This window comes from Chanodichthys erythropterus, chromosome 24, assembly GCF_024489055.1.
Source record: "Chanodichthys erythropterus isolate Z2021 chromosome 24, ASM2448905v1, whole genome shotgun sequence".
NCBI lineage: Eukaryota > Metazoa > Chordata > Actinopteri > Cypriniformes > Xenocyprididae > Chanodichthys > Chanodichthys erythropterus.
The window spans coordinates 25,506,005-25,526,563 of NC_090244.1; the positions used below are offsets into that span (position 1 = coordinate 25,506,005).

The window sequence follows — 20,559 nt, forward strand, 5'->3', positions numbered from 1 at the left end:
TCTTTCAGTAGCTGTGTCCTGCTTAGTTTTTGCCCCTGGACTGGTCAAAGTCATATTGCACCCTAGAAAGGATTACGATCTGAAGGTGCCTTCATCGACCTTTCATCTTGTCGTCCTTATTCCCTCTGCCATTTGAACTTGCTACTAGGAGTGTGGCTTCTTCTAAGGTGCTATCCAAGGGTGCATCTGCAGCATGGATATGGATTCAACCTCAGGATTTCAGGTCCTGCTGGGTTCATCTATTTTGCTTGTACATACTTTTCATCTTGTTGGGCAGGCATTTTTCAGTATGGTGGCATGGGTATTAGCATCCCCATAGCGTCAACAACCATGACGCAGCACTGAGTTCACTGGAAAGGGAATCTTTCAGGTTATGTATGTAACCCAGTCCCCTGAGAAGGGAACAAGACAAAGTTGCCAAACTTCACACATTCATCCACAGCATCTTCAGACAAAATGAATCTAGGAATTCCATGACAGCGGTGCCCTTTTATGGTCCTAATGACGGACTGCGTTTCATCACCTGACCACCGTCAAGCAATAGAATTGGCATCAATTTACATGTGCTTTAGACACTGGCACATGCTGAAGGCGTTCCCACAGGGCCAACAACCATGATGCAGCATCTTGTTCCCTTCTCAGGGAACCGAGTTACATATGTAACCTGAGTCATTTTGAGTACCAAAAGTATATTACCTTGTTTCATTTGATTAAAATTCTCAGTTTAATAAAGCCAGATTTGTAATCAATGTCCCATTTGCTGCCGATGCTTTGAGTTCACTAGGACATTGAATTGAGCTGCAGTGGCATGATTGAGCACAGGGATTTATGGGGGATTTAGAGTTCTTTTACCAATCTGATCTACCCTGAGCGAGTGGGCGGTCATTATTAATTTATTAACATGAAAATCCCACTTGCAAGACCAACTTTAATCAGCAGAAAACCACAAGAGCACACAGACAAGAAAGCCAAATAAGAAGGGCACAAGCGTGACATTAAAATAAGAGGACTAACAGAGAGATTGAGGGCATATTCAGTTAAAAAGGTCAAAGGAAACTGTAGGGCATTGCAGATAAAAATATAAAACAGCTTGTCAAATATTTACTAATAAAGTTATTGACAAAAAATAAATAAATAGAGATTAATGTACTAGAATTCTGTCTGAATAGGTGGATTTTATAACAACATTTCAATTTTTTTAAGTACCGTTCTATTATTGTGTTTATTTTTTTTTAATTCAGATTGTTTTCAATAATTTTTAGTATTTCAACTTCAATGTATTTATTTCAGTTACATGCTGTATTTTATCTAATATTTTATATTATAATTATATTTTGCAATTTAATTTGATTATGCCAGTAATTAAGAAGTTTTCAGCTGAATATATATATATATATATATATATATATATATATATATATATATATATATATATATATATGACCTGGTATGTTTTTTTGAGATTCACTCAATATTGTAAATGACTACAGTCTTTTAATAACTATTATTGAAAAAAATATTATGTGTCAGAGGACATGATATATCATTGTGTATATGATGTAGATATATCATAGAGACTGGAGTGAGAAACAAATATGCGTGACATGTTTGATGAAGATGGTTTTAGGGTTAATTCAGCTGCCCTCTTACCCATCTTAGACTTCCCATCCTCATACTTTGTGCGCTGTAGTACATGATGTACTATTCTGCTTCTGGTTGAGTTTGAGAAAAACGTCTCTCTGTTGTTGATGGTAAAACTACAAGAAAAAGGACATTGTTTTAATACACAAATATGTTGTAGGTTAATTGCATTAATCTACTATACTGAATACAGTAAAGAAAAATACGCTACATCAGCCTAGAGCATGTCAGTGTAAATATCAAATTAGAAAGGATTGCAGCTGACCCAACACATCAAGCTCAGACCAGATTGTATGGATTAGTACACCCAGCTATCTCAGTATACAGACAAATTCACATTAAAGAAGGGCTTCTTTTCCAAGATGAATCTCACAGAACATATCAAATACATGTTCAGGTCATGTTACACCTCAAAATCAAAAGAAAGGAATCAGAATTACAATCTTACTTTAAGAACACAAAGCCTACAGTGGGGAAAATAATTATTTGATCCCCTGCTGAAGTTTGCCCACTTACAATGAAACAAGGAGTCTATAATCTATTATGGTACATTTTTTTTTAATGGATAGAGACAGAATATCAACCCAAAAATCCAGAAAAAAAAACACATTATATAAAGCATTATATTAGCATTTGATCAAGTGAAATAAGTATTTGATCCCCTACCAACCAGCAAGAATTCTGCCTCCTACAAATTGTTTATGCGCTCATGTCGAACACAGATTAGTCCCGTCACTTTAAGAAAGTACTCTTAATGTCAGCTCGTTATGTGTATAAAAGACACCTGTCCAAAGAATCTGCATTTTCCATTCAAACATCTCCACCACCATGGGGAAGAGCACCAAAGAGCTGTCAAAGGACATCAGGGGACAAGATTGTAGACCTGCACAAGGCTGGAATGGGCTACAAGACCATCAGCAAGAAGCTTGGTGAGAAGGAGACAACTGTTGGTGCGATTACTCAGAAATGGAAGAAATACAAAATAACCATCAATTGCCCTCGGTCTGGAGCTCCATGCAAGATCTCGCCTCATGGGGTAAAGATGATGATGAGAAAGGTGAGGAGATCAGCCCAGAACTATACGGGAGGAGCTTGTAAATGATCTCAAGGTAGTTGGGACCACATTCACCAAGAAAACCATTGGTTACACACTACGCCGCAATGGACTGAAATCCTGCAGTGCCCGCAAGGTCCCCCTGCTCAAAAAGGCACACGTACAGGCCCGTCTGAAGTTTGCCAGTGAACATCTAAATGATTCAGAGAAGGCTTGGGAGAAAGTGCTGTGGTCAGATGAGACCAAAATTGAGCTCTTTGGCATCAACTCAACTCGCCGTGTTTGGAAGGAGAGAAATGCTGACTATGACCCCAAGAACACCATCCCTACAGTCAAGCATGGAGGTGGAAACATAAGCTTTGGGGCTGTTTCTCTGCTAAGGGACTATGAACGGGGCCATGTACCATAAAATCTTGGACGAGAACCTCCTTCCTTCAGTCAGAACACTGAAGATGGGTCGTGGATGGGTCTTCCAGCATGACAATTGTAAAAGCGCTATATAAATAAATTTGACTTGACTTGACTTGACAATGACCCAAAACATTCCACCAAAGCAAGAAAGGAGTGGCTCAAGAAGAAGCACATTAAAGTCATTGAGTGGCCAAGCCAGTCTCCAGACGTTAATCCTATAGAAAATCTGTGGATGGAGCTGAAACTTTGAGTTGCCAAGTGACAGGCAAGAAACCTTAAGGATTTAGAGGATCTGTAAAGAGGAGTGGACCAAAGTCACTCCTGAGATGTGTGCAAATCTGGTGACCAACTACAAGAAACGTCTCATCTCTGTGCTCGCCAACAAGGGTTTGTCCACCAAGTACTAAGCCATGTTTTGCTTGGGGATCAAATACTTATTTCACTCACTGAAATGCAAATCAATGTATAACCTTTATATAATGTGTTTTTTTCTGGACTTTTGGTTTGATATTCTGTCTCTATCCATTAAAATAAACCATAAAAATTATAGAGCATTTCTTTATATGTGAGTAAGCTAACAAAATCAGCAGGGGATCAAATAATTATTTTCTGCACTATATTTTAAGACTATTAATTGTTTAATGTTTCTTTGTTGGTCTTGTGCTTGAGCACATATGACTCTGTCTGTGTTGGCACTGTGCTCCTGTCTGCACACCTCCATGTTTCCTGTTACAACACCCTCTTGTTTAGTCCCTGTCTAGTCCTTGTATGTTTGATTGTGTTCACCTGATCCTCATGATCTCTGCTCCCAAATCATTGTGCTCTTTTCCCACATGACATGCAAGAAAAAAAGTAAATTGTGGACACAATTTACTAATTTGTTCCCTTGATGTACTAAATTGTGCACACAATTTACTAATTTGTTCCCTTGATTTATAAATTGTGTGCACAATTTACTAATTTGTTCCCTTGATTTATAAATTGTGTGCACAATTTAGCAATTTTAGGGAACAAATTAGTAAATTGTGCGCAAACCTCTTTATAAACTGCACAAAGACCCAGAATCTGACCCTACCTAAATTTACGGTCAGGAGCCACTAGCTAATGTACAAAAATTGCAAAAAGTAACAATGAATAAATAAATTAAAGATAGATATAACCCGAATCCTAAAAATGACAACAGTTCAAAATTACTAAAACTAAAAATATAAAGATAAAAGCTAATTCAAGCCAATTAATTTTAATAAATATTAAAATAACACAATTTTTTATATGTTTTATGTATTTTATATATGCAATATATATATATATATATATATATATATATATATATATATATATATATATATATATATATATATATATATATATATATATATATATACAGCTATGGAAAAAATTAAGAGACCACTCAATGTTAAGTGGTCTCTTAATTTTTTCCATAGCTGTATATATTTCTTAACACATTTTTGAAAGGTTTCATAAGATTCACCCTTTTGCTGCTGTCAAAAAGTCTGTATTATGATAATCTTTTTATTATCTATTATGTGTTTAAAGTTATGGAAAGACATTAAACCCTACTTGCCCAATTCCAACATTTATGTGCATACAACTCCTCTGTCTGACCTCAGATAAACCCTTGCTAATAGTACTTTTCTTCAATAATAAAAACACTCTTTTGCCCCAGGACACAGTAATTTATGAGGTCATGCATTTACACTGATCTCTGATCTGTAAAGTGGACGTCAGCAACCAGTGACTTGTGCATTCACAAACAGTCATTCAAGTTCAAGTACATCAAGTACACCATCTAAAAGTGCTTCCATCATAAAATCTGCCATGAAAGGGTCAGCTGAGGCTGAAACCATTCACTTGTTGATGAAGGTTGCAGGATTGTGGTTTCAGCTTCAGGTTTCAGCTATTGAATTACAGTATTCCAGAAAGCAAAAGGTTTTCTGTTCTGTATAGGTAAAATAGACCTATATATGATTGTTTGAGAAAATATGAAATTTGTTTAGAACAAGGTTTACGAAAGAGGAACGTACTGGTGCACTCTGGCCCTGCTGAAGGGGGCAGTGTAGCAGTCCGTTTCCTCCAGATCTGGTAAGGCCTCCTTATCCAGTTTCATAGGATTCCTGGGCAACCAGCTCTTCAACTGACGAAATCTCAGCTGAAATTGACTATAGAGAAACATTTGCATTAGTAAAAAAAAAGAGGTATTATCTCCAATAAGCAGGCTAAAAAATGACAGGTAGTTTAATGGTAGTTTTTCCATTTCATACTTACAGTCACTTCTAGAGTTGAAGTCTTTTTTGATGCAAATTAAAGGTGCCATCGAATTGAAAATTGAATTTATTTCAGCATAGTTGAATAGCAAAAGTTCAGTACATGGAAATGACATACAGTGAGTCTCAAACTCCATTGTTTCCTCCTTCTTGTGTAAATCTCATTTGTTTAAAAGACCTCAGAAGAACAGGCGAATCTCAACATAACACTGACTGTTACGTAACAGTCGGGATCATTACTATGTACACCCCCAATATTTGCATATGCCAGCCCATGATCGAGGCATTACACAAGGGCAGCCAGTATTAACATCTGGATGTGCACAGCTGAATCATCAGACTAGGTAAGCAAGCAAGGACAACAGCGAAAAATGGCAGATGGAGTGATAATAACTGACATGATCCATGATAACATGATATTTTTAGTGATATTTGTAAATTGTCTTTCTAAATGTTTCGTTAGCATGTTGCTAATGTACTGTTAAATGTGGTTAAAGTTACCATCGTTTCTTACTGTATTCACGGAGACAAGAGCCGTCGCTAATTTCGTTATTAAACACTTGCAGTCTGTATAATGCATAAACACAACTTCATTCTTTATAAATCTCTCCAACAGTGTAGCATTAGCCGTTAGCCACGGAGCACAGCCTCAAACTCATTCAGAATCAAATGTAAACATCCAAATGAATACAATACTTACATAATCCGATGTATGCATGCAGCATGCATGACGAACACTTTGTAAAGATCCATTTTGAGGGTTATATTAGCTGTGTGAACTTTGTTTATGCAGTAATAGAGTCGAGAGCTCAGGAGGGGGCGGAGAGCGCGCAATTTAAAGGGGCCGCAGTATGAATCGGCGCATTTCTAATTATGTCTCAAAATAGGCAGTTAAAAAAATAATAATTTAAAAAAAATATATGGGGTATTTTGAGCTGCAACTTCACAGACACATTCAGGGGACACCTTAGACTTACATTACATCTTGTAAAAAAAACATTCGATGGCACCTTTAAAATCAAACCTGATTAACTGTTAAAAAAAATCTTTACTTTTCCACAGCTAAAGTATGACTCAAATTAAATTCAAGTAAATTAACAAAATAGATGTACTGAATGGGCTCTTGACTATAATACAAATAAAATATAAACATTAACTACCAGCCATAAATGTGGAAACACAGAACAGTAAGATCTACCAGCAATATCTTACCTTCCCATAGTTTTTTTCTTCCAGTCTGTGAAGTAACACTTTTTCCTATAAATATATACATATATCATATGATCACATTGAATTTACTTAAAGTATGAAGTTTAGTACAACACAGTGACAGTGAGCTCTACCTGAAGGGCATTCGAATGTTCATTTGCTCTGCATATTTACACAGCGTGTCCCATGGTGCATGAATCTTCACAAACATGATATCACCATTGGTTAATGAGGGCTGTCAAAGTGAAAGACAAATCATTATCAGCATATAATAAACATAGGCATATTTTTTGTTGTTGTTGTTGTTGTTGTTGTTTTTTCAGTAAGAGAGGCATTTAACCTTCAGAAAATGCTGATATTCAAATTCAGAAGATCAAAAATATGATTTAAAAAAAAATTCTATTAACCTTATATGAGTTATTACTTTAATTTTGCATCTGAATACATTTTAAAACTTTGATTTGTGTCATTAAATAAACATGTACATACATAAATATGTGTGTGAAATTCAATATAAATATTAATTAAAAAAGTAATAGAATTACTATTTTGCAAAATGAGAACAGGGAAAATGAAACCAAAACACAATGAAACTAAACAGAACTAAACCTAACCCTGACACCGGTAACTTACACCGTTTTAGTTTCATTGTGTTTTGGTTTCATTTTCCCTGTTCTTATTTTGCATGTGTTCCTGTTCATCATTAGTTTCCATAGTTACTCATTAGTTCTTCACCCGTGCTTAATTCTGTTGATTATTCTGTCTGTTTATTTAAAACCTTAGTTTCCTCTGTTCTGTGTTGTATTTGTATAATGTATTGTTGTGTTATATAGTATTCTGTGTGATTACTTGCCTGTACCTTTTGGATTTATTTATTTGTTATATTCTCCTATTGTTGTGCGCTCATTACGGCCACCAAATGTAACAGAACATGGGAACTAAAAGTAAAGAAAATGGACTTACCAGCAGTCCACCTGCTCTGCCTAGAGCAGGAGCAGTGTAACCTCAAGAACCACACTAAGGACTTCCTAGATCTGGCATGCCTCACAAAGTTCCCTGAGTTTTTTTCAGGCCAGCTTGAATGAGCACACAAAGGCACACCTGCCCAATGTTGGTCCTTAGGGGATTTTGCTGCGTTTGTGGAGTGGTTGATGGTGAAAAGACATCACCAGCCCCACTCTGGAATTAGAGCCCAGCCAGCCACCTCCCACACCATGCATGGAGACTATCCCAGAGCCCAATGCAGACAAAGAGCCCGAGCCTGCTGTGATGTCAGCGGCAAGGACAACGTCTGAGCTGATCATCACCCTGGAGGGACTATGATCTATGATGATTTGGACTATGATGATTTCCGGGCCTTTAGCTGTGCTTCATTCCTCTACCCCTTCAGCTCTGCATTCATTGTGTTTTGGTTTCATTTTCCCTGTTCTCATTTTGCCTGTGTTCCTGGTCATTATTAATTTCCATAGTTACTCATTAGGTCGTCATCTGCTCTTGGTTCTGTTGATTACTCTCTGTACTTAAACCCTTAGTTTCCCCTGTTCATTGTTTCATATTGTATTTGTATTTTGTGGTCATCTTATATATAGTATTCCATATAATCACCTGGTTGTGTCTTTTTAGATTTATTAAAGACTGTCTTAAATTGTGGGAATGTGAAGTCCTGGCCACAAGATAATTTTTTGAGGTTTTTACTCGGATTCATTATGGTAAGTGTTTATATTTTAGACCTAGCAGGATGGTTTTCATGGGAAATTAGGTACATATGTTATTCGCCTGTGCACACCACATCATATCCGTAAATAGAGAAAAGATGCTCTGGCTACTTTGACGTGTGTATGGTGTGGGAGTGGCATAGAATAGTTGTCACAATGAGTGAGAAAGGCTGACTCAAGCTAAATCTCAAACAGATTATTGAACAAAATAATTCCATATGTAGCTCTCTGACACAGTTCATTGTAAAGCATTATCCATTGTGAAGGGCCATTTCATCATGGTGGTTGTAGCACTGTGCCGGAATTATTTTCAAGGAAGTACTGTATCAGTGGGTATAGCTACAGTAACGTCTTGAGGTAGTCAGCTTGAGGTCCTTTCCATCTAAACTGGTATCTTGTAAGCCTAGTAGTGAATGTTTTATGAGTAGTAGGATAACCATAGTCATGCAGAGCCGAAGCACAACCAAAACATTGTTTTTCTACAAAATGCATGCAGGTTTTTTTTTTTTTTTTTTTTTTTTTTTACATCACTAGAGGTCCAAAAGTTGTACCTTTAAGTGTAACTATAGTGGTAACATTGTTCTGAGCCTCTTTTTAATAAGAACAAATACAAATAATAAAAAAGAAAATATAATAATTACATCTCTGGGGGTCAACATTTCCTGAAGTTTAAGCTCCTCATTCCACTATTACCTTGTTGAAAATCAGCTCTGTTCATTTTTAAAGAGTGTCGAAATGTATGTAGACCCAATATGTGGCAGAACTAGGAAAAGCTGATGTTGTTAGCAAGTTTGGAAAAAGGTGAAACATTTCAAACTGTATATGTTCCAACACCACAAGCATACGTAGAGAAAAGATATAGAGGTTAAAAAAAAAAAAATAGTATGACTAATGCCTTGTTTATTGTGCTAAGTATAAAAATGGTATGACAGATCTGGGAGAAGAAAAGTAGGTTTCATAAAGTAGAGTTCAGGTGTTCAGCTACCAATATAGAACACTGGTTACCTAAGAAACCAAACTAGACACACAAATTATAAAAATGTACACAATCTTTGAGTTCAACCTCTTCACATTCATAGGGTTGACTCCCTCCAGCATAGCAGTCCACTCTTTCACTTAACACCCTCCCCAATTTTTCAAATTGGGGCCTAAAGCAGGGTTATTGGCTCCCCTCTCTAGGGTCGGTTGGTATTCTCATGGTTTAGAGGAGATGAGGTGGACTAAGCTGGTATGCTGCTCCTTTAGCTTGTGTTTAGATCTGTTAGGGTTTTATGTAGAGCTGCTGCTAGCGACTCTGTATTTTATCTATCGCCTAGATCGGCTGCCAGATGTAGCGCTATGGACTTAGCTGAGGCTATATCATAGACTGTAAAAAAGATGGATGACGCGACACCACTTCCTTCCATTGTAATGAATGACGACGATGGGCGCTGACACATTACGCAAAAACGTAAAAAAAAGTTTGGAGCCTGGGCATGCGCAGAAAGGAATTGTCAGTGGAGCCCGGAGGCGGAGTCGCGGTATCAAACTTCCGCCCGGACGACTGCGTCATCATTGATGTATTTTAAATAGGCTATATAAATTATACACAATTTAAAAATACTACTTATAAAATAATAGGCTATTCTGTTTCTAGAGCAATAATATTTTTGAAACAGCAAATTCAGTAGATAAACTCAATATAATATGCCACTAGAAACAACTCTAAATCGTCAGAAACTGTCCTGCCATTTAAAATAAAGTTAAACTAACGTTACAGGAGATCCATTGCTGTAATTAGAGTAGGCTATCACTAGTTTTATCCTGCTAATTATTATTTTATACCCATAAAAATAATTAGTAACCACACTGTTATCACAAAAATGAACAGTTGAATATATATCAGCGTGATAACAACTACTTTAAATGACCAAAACCATCTTTCAGAAAAATTTATTTGAAGCATAATTTATTTTTATGTTTTGACAAGTCTCATTTGTCTGCATTGAGAGGGCGGGGTTTATGACCTGTACTGCATCCAGCCACCAGGGGGCGATCAAAGAGCCCGCAGCTTCACTTTTCAGGACGTATGAGACACACCCGGGCTATATCTATGGTCTTCCCTCTTAGGAGCTCTTAGAGAATACAAGCTGGTCTAACGCAGGAGTCCCTTTTCCAGAACATTTTAGGGTTACATATATAAACCCGGTGGTAACACTTTACAATAACAGTACATGAATAACCATGAACTAATACCTGAGTTAATAGTTACTTCACCATGAACTCAAGATTAGTTAAGATATGAACTAATGAAGAGTGATCCTTAACTACGACAGGAGTCATAGGGATTCATGCATGAAAACAGAAGCCTTAACTATGCGTTAATACATGTTTGATAATTAATGCATTAATTAACATTTAGGGTAAACTAAATCAAACATATCTATAAGAAGGAATAATACATATTTGGACTTTGAAATAAATTTAAACAATTTATTATTGTCAGAATTTAAACTACTGACATCAGCAGCTTCATTATAAACATTACTGAAAGGCACATGATTAGTTTGTAATTATTTTCACTGACCCTCCCTATCAAACATATAAAATACTAAATACACTATTTAAATACACTATCTTAAAAGGTCTTAATCTGTTTTGTGATATTCTTTCCTATCAAACTAAACTACTGTGACTTACATCAGTTCCTGAGGAATCGGTTCCCAAAAAAATAACCAAACAGGAAACATGAACTAAAGTCAGGGAGCATTTGCTGGGATCAGATTCAGAAGTTCACTCTCCATCCAGACGCAGGCCGTGATCATATACTGTACCTCCATTCTCTGACTTTTTGAAAAGTCAAACAACATCACTTAACTGGGCTGATTACTTATATAGTTGTGTTAGTACAAGTGTATTTGATAGTAAGTTAATGATAATCATGAGCTGAATTTGGTAAGTAGTTAACAGTGAATTAATTATGATTGTGCCCCCTCAAGTAAAGTCATGACATAAGTATACATTAACAAACCATTAGTTGATGTTAGTATATGCTTAGTTAATAATGAGTTAATTATGATTGTGCCCCCTCAAGTAAAGTCATGACATGATGCACATATCACACATCATTAACTAATATATGAATAAATACTATAGAGTGCCATCCTTATTCCTTTACACCCAGGTACAAAAAAACTAAAATAAAAAGTATTTGTATTTTATTTTTATTTACATAATTAAACATATATGGACTTGAAAGCAAGCCATAAACATACCTGTAAAGACACACATAAGGCACATTTACATGTAAAATAGCGCGCGTCCACAAGCTAATGCTAATCAAAGCATATACATTTAAACGACAGAAATACAAATACAGTTAATAACTGCACATAACCTCCTGAAAACCCCAATAAAACATACATGTAAATATGTCTTTAATTATTAATTCGGCTTACCAAAGCAGTCAACATTTATTAGTTTAAAATGCCAGCAACACAACAAACGCGCCAAGAGAACACCTAGCGTGCGCCACTAATGAGTGTCCCACCAGAAACAAACCCTTCATACTTTAGTTCCGGGAATAAACTAGGCCTATGACTATTTAGCTATGACTAAATGTAAATGAACTATAAAAATCAGAAAACAGTTTAGATCAAATTAAATTTATTAGTGGTAGTTAGTCTATTTTCCACATTTGATTAGACAGATCTATGTAATTAATGGCTAAATAATCATGTGCCATTGCAATTATTTGTCACAAAGCTGCAGATGGCAGATTCTGATATTACAGTGTAAATTATGACAGTATTAAATCACGTTTAATTCAAATTCAGAGTACAGGCTGATTTATTTAGTTTACCCCTAAATGTTAATTAATGCATTAATTATCAAACATGTATTAACGCGTAGTTAAGGCTGCTGTTTTCATGCATGAATCCCTATGACTCCTGTCGTAGTTAAGGATCACTCTTCATTAGTTCATATCTTAACTAATCATGAGTTCATGTTGAAGTAACTATTAATTTAGGTATTAGTTCATGGTTATTCATGTACTGTTATTGTAAAGTGTTACCAACCCGGTTCCTTGAGAAGGGAACGAGATGCCATCAGCCAATAAGATTGGAGTGAATTCCTTCTCAGGGAATTGAGTTCACAAACGTAACCATATGTTTAATGACTCTTCACTGACAGCAATTAGTTTGTTCTAAAACCTAGTGAGCTGCCCATGTAGGGACCACTGTAATACAAGATTGCTACATGAAAGCTATTCAAAATGTAGTTAGCAACATTTTTTTTTTTAATGTTTATTAGAATATTGCATAGTTAATGTAGCAATATGCTAACATAATACTCTATTAGAATGAATTAGGAGAGACAGAGCTGCTTTCTATGAAAGGTTTTACATCAGAGGTTCAGTTTTAGACAGGAAGCATTTAAAGGCAGCATCCTGTAGACAGCCAATAACTTTGGTGATGGTTCGGTCTTCTTTTCTTAAGGATGAAAGGAATCAATCCAAACAAATTATGTTAATATACCACAGTCATCTAGTGAAAAATATTGTCTTGTACCTCCTTTTCCAGCATTAGACCTTCCGCACGCAGGTTCCTCTCAAATGTGCACCTCTTCTCCACCTGAGGGCTGGATTTCTTATACACTAAGATGTAGTCGATGCGCTTCTTCCCATCTCTAAACATCAATCCTGAGGGGTTATCTAGACTGTTCCCCTGAAAACAATCAGAACATGTCTTTATTTAATAAGATTTTATTGGAAAATATGAAGCAATAGAAAATACCAAAATGTCAAAATACCAAAACTGTAATTTGTTGCAGAAAAAAAAGGGACCTGTTACCACAGACATTTTTACTCGGATAAAAAAAAATTGTAAAGACCTATTTAAATTTCAAGAGGGAATTTTTAGCACTTGGCCTATAAATTGATGTTTATATTCTGCTGATTTATCATTTAAACTAATGACTATGATGACATTTTAATGTGATAAGCATTTATAAATAGCTACCTTTACATTGTCAAAAAATTAGTATCTCAGAAGTTGCTACCAAGAAGAGAGATGTAGTACCTGTGTGGATTCTGTGCGGGCCTCTAGCTTTCCTCTGGGCACCGGCTTCTGGTGGACGAGGTGTGTTTCATGCGTTTTAGGTGCAAAATCCCCCACCTCCTTCTCTTCCATATAGACATCCTGACCTGTGTCTGTCAAGAGTGAAACACTGGGTTCTATGAAAAGAACTCATTAAAATGAAATGGTGATGAATGCGGATGTGCAACTGGTGCATAAAACACAACATTTAGAAATGTTTTATTTATCATTTTGCTTGTTTATTATTTCATTTTTTTTTTTTTTTTAGCATTTTAATAAGATTGTTAATATAACTAAATGTAAATAATAAAGACTTATTAGGGCCTCTTTGAAACACCCTGAGAACCACTGTTCTACAAGGCATTTACCTAAAAAAAAATTGTCTGAGCAATTAATTAGCATAAATGCTCAAAATATACAGTTTTATATATATATATATATATATATATATATATATATATATATATATATATATATATATATATATATAATATCCTATGCTTTTCATCATCCTTACTCACTATACAGTAAGTTGCAATTACTTTGCTAGTCTTAAAACATAAAATGTTATTAACCTGTTAACTGCTGACGCCTTTCTCTGTTGTTATATTTACATCCCTTGATTTTTAAACTTTTATGGACAAAGACATCTAACTATCTCTTTAGCTGAATAAAATGCAGATAGAGATGTTTTGAATGACATTTAGACTATGCCATTTCTTGGATTTGGGTTCTAATAAGGTATTAGTTGTGTTGTTATAAAGTGTAACACGGTTAGTAGTTGTGGGAAGAAGGAGGCGGGAACCGGTGAACATTCAACGTAACTTTAATCTCAAAATAAACAAACAAAACGAAAGTAATGCCGGCAGACCCTCGCGGACGTCTGTCGGCCACACAAACATAAAAAAACATAAAATAAAGTCCAGGCCTGGTCCTCTCTCGTCCTTCACTGATGTCGCTCCTCCTTTTATGCCTCCGGAGCTCCTCCGTGAGAGACTCGAGGCCGGCACGCCTCGCAGGTGACGCTCATTATCACTCGCGTCACCGGCCTCGCGCCGTTCCCTCACGGCTCTCGCCCGCCCTGCTCGTCACATAAAGCTTATTAATAATACTGTTGAACAGTATTTTCTCTCTCCTAGTTATTTCTTAGGCAGTGTCAAAAAAGCCAGAGAGACTCAGAATCTCAATCGTTGTAATTGTTGTGTGCAATGGTGCGATTTGTTGGCTAAAAAAGATGAATTTGACTGATATATATATATATATATATATATATATATATATATATATATATATATATATATATATATATATATATATATATATATATATATATATATATATATATATATATATATATTGTTTCTATAGATAAAGCAATATATCGTTACGTTGAATTATTTTGGCCATGATAACCATGGTGTGAAAAAACTGATAATGTGACAGCCCTAGTTTGAACCCCCCGAAGCCAAAGGCAATTAACCAGAAATTTATAAGCAACAGTTACATAATTCCACAAGAAAGTAACACAAGTACTGTAATTATTTTGGACAAGACTAAGCAACAATAGCTGGATAGACAGATAGGCTATATCTCCATGGACAAGCACATGTTTGTGTGACAGACTAAGGCAAGTGAGTGTACGGATCAGCCTTGGAGAGCAGTTTTCAGGTTTTGTAGACTACTGCAAACTAAATCACATCTGAATCATCATCTGTTGTCACCCAGATAATGGTCCAGTCCTTAGTACTGTCACTACAAAAGGCAGACCTGAAATGTCTCTGTATGAGCATATGCACTAAAGCTACAGAATAACTATATGAAAAACAGCTGGCTTAGAACTCTTTATCCATAATTCATTCCGCTCATCAGGTCAGGTGCTTTTGCTAAAAGATCTTCTGGCAGGAGTGTTCAAAACGATGGCCATTAGTGGGTGGTACTAAACTCAAGGGAAAATATAATGCTGTTCTTTAGAGGATTACGGCAGTGTCAGCACTTGGAAATGATTCCAGCAACTTCACTAAGAACATTTGAGCAGCACTTGGAACAAGCCATCTCATCTACACACCTGTAGAGCTAATAAGGGTTAATGACTACAGTAGTCAGCACCAATCTCAGAACAGAGTAGATAAAGTGGACAAATATTGGTGATGAAAGCAATAACTTTGTGTTAGCAGTTTTTTTAAGCTTCGTTGCTTAAATTCAAGGCCCTTTGTCAAGCGAAAAACAACCTTTCAAATCCAATTAGGTCTATAGCACCTGAAGAAAGCTATTTCACTGACAACTGTTTGACAAGTGCAGTACACCTCTGAAAGTACATGACCTGCATGATGCTATCTTTGCTCATGGGTACCTTGTTCTGATGGCACCACAAGACCTTTCACTAGTGACTAACCGAAGCTGTGAGGAAAATGTATGCAGATTTCACCCTTTTAAGAGAAATGTGAAAAAACATTTAGAATTCTGTAATTAATGAATAACTACAAAGGAATAAATGAGTAACACAATATTAACATTATAATAACTACAATTAGCATTTAATAGCACTCCGTTGAATGTGGTAGTAAATTTTTGTATACCTTTCAGAGAACTACTAAGGAACTATATACAGTTTTAGTTTAATGTGAAAAATAATATATAATTCTAAAGTGAAGATAATAACCAACTATTGATGACTCCAGTACTACCAAATCCTTCAGAAGGAATATTTGGAGCAGTATTAAAGTGAAAAGCATAATAACGCCCTAGTAATTACTGTCATTGTAAGCTATTGAGTTCCCTTTTGAAGTAAACTTCAACACTGCATCTCGGTATTGACGCTATGGAGAACACAATCAGCATGACCGGTGTCTGAGGCACATGTAACCTCACGCCAATATTCATTGGCAGACGTTATTCACCAGACGTCACGAGCGGAGCACCCTTGAGTATAAAAGGGTGCCTGTATTACACATCATCAGCTTTTTTTGTCTTCAGGAGCCATTTTGTTTGTAGCATGTGTAATCGAAGACAAAATATTGATAAACCAAAGCAACAAGTGATTTAGAAAGTTTGTGCCTCTGTATCCTCACTTCATGATACCTGAGGACACCTACAATCATTGTGTTGTTTGTTTGGGAGCGCTCGAGGGTCATGGATGCGTTTACTGTGACAAGTTCACAGTGAAGAAGCTCCACTCGTGCTTTTTTTGGGGTTCTGCTGCTGCTGAGGCACAGCGGAGACTTAAATCATGGGGATTGCAGGTCGAGCTAGCCGAGGAATTTGAGAAGGGCTTTCGCTTTCTCAAACCTCGTTTGCCAGTTCGTATGATCTGCTGGATCAGGAAGCCCATTCTATGGTAACTTCCGATCTAGCAGAGGGCATGTTTTTGGCACCATCTTTTGGCACAATCTAGCTTTGAGGAGGTACATTCAAGCTGATCATGGCATGGGCCATTACATCTAGTACTTCCCCATAAGCAGGGCTGATGGAAGGAGAGGGCTCAACAATTTCACTGTCTTTGCCCCCTCTTTCCATCAGCCCTACCAATGGGGAAGTATTAAATGTAATGACCCATGTCATGACCAGGTTGAATTTTCCTTGATCATGTGAGAAACAAGAGAAAGTAATTTGAGTTATACTCAATGAACGTTTTCTGGTGGGCCATGATCATCCTTCCCCCCGAGCTTTCCATTTCTATTGGATCTGCACAATGAAATGGAAAGATCCTGGAAGAGATTATTTAAATGTGGGGGGCTTATGAGGATGTCACTTGTTGAGAAGACACTGGCCAGCTATCTTTCGCAGGGTGAGGCATCTTTGTTAAAGGCTCTTAAAAAAAAAAGAGGACATCCTGCTCCCTCAAGACTGGCCACCTTAAGGGTGATGCTGGGTGAATGAAATTATGTGGAGTTCCTCTATTTCATTTACTTCCCTTACTAACTACTGTTGGGCCTTGAAGTAGGGATATTCTTCCCCTTTTGGATTGGATTTCTTTATGTTAGGGTTTGAGCTGCTCTCCCCCAGTGACAGTGAGGTCTGTAAGTAGGGGTATAGAGCCTGGTGAATGAGAATTTTAGAAAATTTGCATTATGTCCTTTGTGTCCATTAAGTGGTCGCTCCTTGTCTATGCTATGTCTGTTTACTAAGGATTTTAGCACCTTGCATGCTTCTTTTGGTAGGCTGCTCCTTAGGAACCTTCTCGGAAATCTAGCTGAGATGCTAGTGAGGCATTTTGAACATAGCTGAGGCTAGCCCTACTCTTGGGCTTCTGCCTCAGGCCCGTCCCATAGAAGCATAGAAGCTTGGGGGTACTATATAACTATTGCAAGCCACATAGGGTGCGCCCTGAGGTTGACACGCTTTTGACTCCAGCTAAACTCCGTAGAGTCATTTAGTGCTATGCCGTTTGTGCAGCCCTTCAGCATGGCGTAGTGGATATTGGTTCCCCATAGCATCAACTCCAAGACGCAGTGTCAAAGTTTTACTTTGAAAGAGAACATCTAGGTTACCTACAGTATGTAACCCCGGTTCCTTGAGCAACGGTATTAATGGTAAATTTATAAAAATGAATATTTTTAAAAGTTGCATTTAGTACTGTATAATATGATAGTACTGTACAATTACAATATAATATATAATGATTCAATTTATACCACCTTCATAAATTCAACAAAACCATAAAAAAGCAAAAACAAATCTGATGCTCATTCTTTATTCTTCATTTTGTAGATGTAGAGCTAAAAAATCTTGTTGAATTTTATGCAGAAAAGCTACATCGCCATCTTGCAAGTTATTTGAATGCACCATGATGTTGTAATTAAGACTTCCCTATTTGTGATTACAAACTTCCCAGGAGGACTTGAGTCACCATAAGTGTGTCTACTTGGATAAGTAAACTGGGTATTACAGGGATAGTTCACCCAAAAATTTAAATTCTGTCATCATTTACTCACCCTTAAGTTGTTCCAAACCTGTATGAGTTTCTTTGTTCTGCTGAACACAAAGGAAGATATTTGGAATAATGTCAGTAACCAAACATTAACCAATTTAATGCCATGGTAGGAAAAATAAATACTATGGTAGTCATTCTTCCAAATATCTTCCTTTGTGTTCAGCAGAAGAAAGAAGGTCATGCAGGTTTAAAACAACATTAAAGTGAGTAAATAATGACAACATTTTCATTTTTGGGTGAACTATCCCTTTACCAACCTGACCTCACAGCAATTTTGTAAAAAATTGTACTGTGTGAATTTTACGAAAACGTATCATTTTTAGAAATAAAGCATAAACACCAGCCCTAAATATAACCATCATATGAAAATGTCTGAATGAGATTGTACGATTCATACAAATTGAATTCATACAAATTAACCTACCAATTTGCAAAAACATAAAATAGTAATGAATTGAGATTGTAGTTGTGATTGTGAGTGTGAAACACTGAATGGTTTGTTATGTCTATTACATTAAATAGGGCATGCTAGCTTACCACACAAAAAGGTTATCTTGCTAACCATAAGCGAACTAAAAACACACATAAAAGTGATACTAGTGCTTACCTGTGGGAGGTGTGATGTGTGTGCAGGAGGCACTGACGCTGTGAGAGTATGTTTTGGGTTCAGGACTCAGAGGCACAGACAGGAAGTGATTGAGGTTCTGAGGATGTGTCTGGCTCTGAGCCAGACACGGCAAACTGCGGCGAGACGACTTTAGCGTTTTCTCCTTCAAAATCTGACTTATACTGGTGTGCATACCTGCTGAGAAAGAACCATAAAAAAAATACACATCTGAGAAATGAAATTAAAAATACCAACATTTCCATTTTTATAATAGAGATTTTTTTTCCCTTTTTTCTTCTTTTCTTTTCTTTTCTTTTCTTTTCTTTTCTTTTCTTTTCTTTTTTCAAATATAAAAGGCACATATTATCTGACGGCATTGACACATTGAGTTACAATAAATAAAATCAGGTGGTTCCACTGAAGTGTGATTGAATACCCCTGTGCGCCTATTAATTCAAAACTGTTGTTGTTTGTTTCTTTGTTTTTAAGTTCTTTTGTCCCATGTCTCAAGAATCTGTTTAATCTGAAGCTGATCCAAATACTCTGTAATGCAATATAGTACCAGTAAAACTCACTTTTGCTATCAAATGCAAGGGGATCATGATCACATAAAGGGCAACCAGTATTACATTTACTTAATTAAATAACTCCTGGAAGAAGGGTCAGTCTTTATTGACTCACAAGGTCATCTAAGGATAAAGGATGTACTAACTACATTTCAATACCACATGGGCAAGATGCTGTTTCTCGGTTTGCAATAGACACAGAAATAGCGGTTTTGTTAACACATAATAATTTCCATTATATGGGCCATAAACCAAAGTTGACTGAACATTTGATAATAGGTTTAAGTTGTAACATTACATATTGTATTAGCTGTCTTAAAGTAACAATGAACATTTTATAATCCATGCAGTTTAACGTTAATTTCTACATGCACTAATACTTTTTTTTAACATTTCAAGTTGTATAAATTAGCATTAATGTATGTATGAATGATTGATTATGAATTAATAATGAACAATAGTATGTTTACAAATTTACATAAACAGATTAAGAAATGCTGTAAAAATGTTGTTTATTGATACTTAATGCATTAATATTAGCAAACTGATCCTAATTTGAAATTGTTTTGAAAATGTATATTTTAATTAACGTTACACCCCAAAAGATATTTTAAATACATAACAAAATCACTGACCAGAAACAAAGAATTTTAAAAAATCTCTCATTTAAATATAAATATGGCAATGTATTTGGTGTATTCCGCAGCTGAGTCCTCCATTTTATCAGTTAATATGCATGAAATGAATGATATCTAAATGTGGTGTAACATGATTAAAGTAACACTAAAGTTTCTTTAAAAATACTTTACATCTGTTATTTGTATGTAGACCTGTTTGAAACATAATTGCTTTCCCATATCACTTTAAAAATGTGGGTGAGACAACTGCGGGGTAAAGGCATGTTCACACCAAGAGCGATAACTATAAAGATAACTATAACAATAACTAAATTTGACGAAAAGGTTTGTCTTTTCTAAGCTCACGTGCTGCGGTTTCAAAGTGTGTACAACATGTTTTTGCTGTTCTTGGTGCATTTACGTGTCTTTAACCAGCAGATGTCCTC

The 20,559-nt window shown here is 36.1% G+C and overlaps 1 protein-coding gene across 1 annotated transcript in view; it reads right to left on the reverse strand.

Moving 5' to 3' along the window:
* ano3 (anoctamin 3) overlaps positions 1-20,559 on the reverse strand; it is a 105,266-nt gene that overhangs the window by 49,491 nt on the left and 35,216 nt on the right. Inside the window, exons 2-9 of the mRNA XM_067379446.1 lie at positions 18,931-19,125; positions 13,376-13,506; positions 12,866-13,021; positions 6,735-6,835; positions 6,604-6,648; positions 5,952-5,958; positions 5,152-5,276; positions 1,651-1,757 (exon numbers count right to left, since the gene is read on the reverse strand). Of these exons, the coding sequence (XP_067235547.1) occupies positions 1,651-1,757; positions 5,152-5,276; positions 5,952-5,958; positions 6,604-6,648; positions 6,735-6,835; positions 12,866-13,021; positions 13,376-13,506; positions 18,931-19,125 (867 nt within the window). The remainder of the gene's footprint in view (positions 1-1,650; positions 1,758-5,151; positions 5,277-5,951; positions 5,959-6,603; positions 6,649-6,734; positions 6,836-12,865; positions 13,022-13,375; positions 13,507-18,930; positions 19,126-20,559) is intronic.